The sequence below is a fragment of the Chaetura pelagica genome, unplaced genomic scaffold (assembly GCF_000747805.2).
Source record: "Chaetura pelagica isolate M959 unplaced genomic scaffold, ChaPel_1.0 scaffold625, whole genome shotgun sequence".
Lineage (NCBI taxonomy): Eukaryota > Metazoa > Chordata > Aves > Apodiformes > Apodidae > Chaetura > Chaetura pelagica.
Genome location: NW_009953499.1, coordinates 1 through 1,166, shown reverse-complemented (window position 1 = coordinate 1,166; position 1,166 = coordinate 1). Strand labels below are relative to the sequence as shown.

Here is a 1,166-nt window from a genome sequence, read left to right as displayed (position 1 = left end):
ACGCTGACAGAGAAGCTGGTGGCCATGACCATGGGCTCGGGTGCCCGCGTCAAGTCCCCGGCCAGCCTGGGTGACATCATCGTGGTGGCCAAACGCATCAGCCCCAGGTGACAGGAGGGTGTCCCCACTGGGGGGAGGGTGACAGAGGGTGTCCCAGGGTGTCCCCCCAGGGCTGACACTGTCCCTGCTGGCAGGGTGGATGACGTGGTGAGATCCATGTACCCGCCGCTGGACCCCAAGCTGCTGGATGCCAGGTGACATCACTGGGGGGGACAAGGACACCCATGGAGGGGGACAAACACTGCGGGGTGACCCAGCAGGATGGGAGAAGAGGGGTGGACACCTCCACAGCCCAATTCTGCAGGGGGGGAAACTGAGGCACATGCTCCCGATGGCGAAGCCACCATCCCTGTCCCACATGGGGGAGGGAGGTGACAAGGGAAAGGGACAACTGGGCACTGGACACTTCAACACTGCCAGCTCTCCACCAGGACAGCTGGCAAAGCCCCCATCCAACTGGTGTCCACTTGGCAGGAGCCAGGTGGTGGAGGCCAGTTGTCCCTTGTGACCTCCTGGAGGGAGTGGGGACAGTGGCACTGTCAGTTGTCCTGGTGGGGAGGTGGCCACACTGAGGTGTCTGGTGGCCAGTTGTCCTTTGTGACCTCACACCTGTGGGGAGGTGATGGTGGCACTGCCAGTTGTCCCAGTGGGGAGTGGGCCACGTTGACATGTCCAGTGGCCAGTTGTGTCTGGTGGCCAGTTGTCCCTTTTGACCTCATGGCTCTGGGGAGGGGACAGTGGCATCATCAGATGTCCTGGTGGGGAGTCAGCCACGTTGACATGTCCGGTGGCCAGTTGTCCCTTGTGACCTCACGGGTGCAGTGAGGGGACAGTGGCATTGTCAGTTGTCCTGGTGGAGAGTCAGCCATGACTGGTGGCCAGTTGTCCCTTGTGACCTCACACCCATGAGGGCAGGGTGTGGTGGCCCTGCCAGTCATCCCATGGGACATTGGCCACCTTAAAGCCTCCATTGTCCAGTTGGCAGAGGCCAGTTGCCCCTTGTGACCTCACGGGGGGAGGGGACAGTGGCATCACCAGTTGTCATGGTGGAGAGTCAGCCACGTTGACATGTCCAGTGGCCAGATGTCCCTTGTGACCTCACGGGT

The 1,166-nt window shown here is 61.7% G+C and overlaps 1 protein-coding gene across 1 annotated transcript in view; it reads left to right on the top strand.

Annotated features, from left to right (window-relative positions):
- TMEM98 (transmembrane protein 98) overlaps window positions 1-258 on the top strand; it is a 20,695-nt gene extending 20,437 nt beyond the window's left edge. Inside the window, exons 3-4 of the mRNA XM_009999328.1 lie at window positions 1-107; window positions 195-258. The exon at window positions 1-107 is cut by the window's left edge and continues 43 nt beyond it. Of these exons, the coding sequence (XP_009997630.1) occupies window positions 1-107; window positions 195-258 (171 nt within the window). The remainder of the gene's footprint in view (window positions 108-194) is intronic.
- Window positions 259-1,166: the final 908 nt, after the last annotated feature.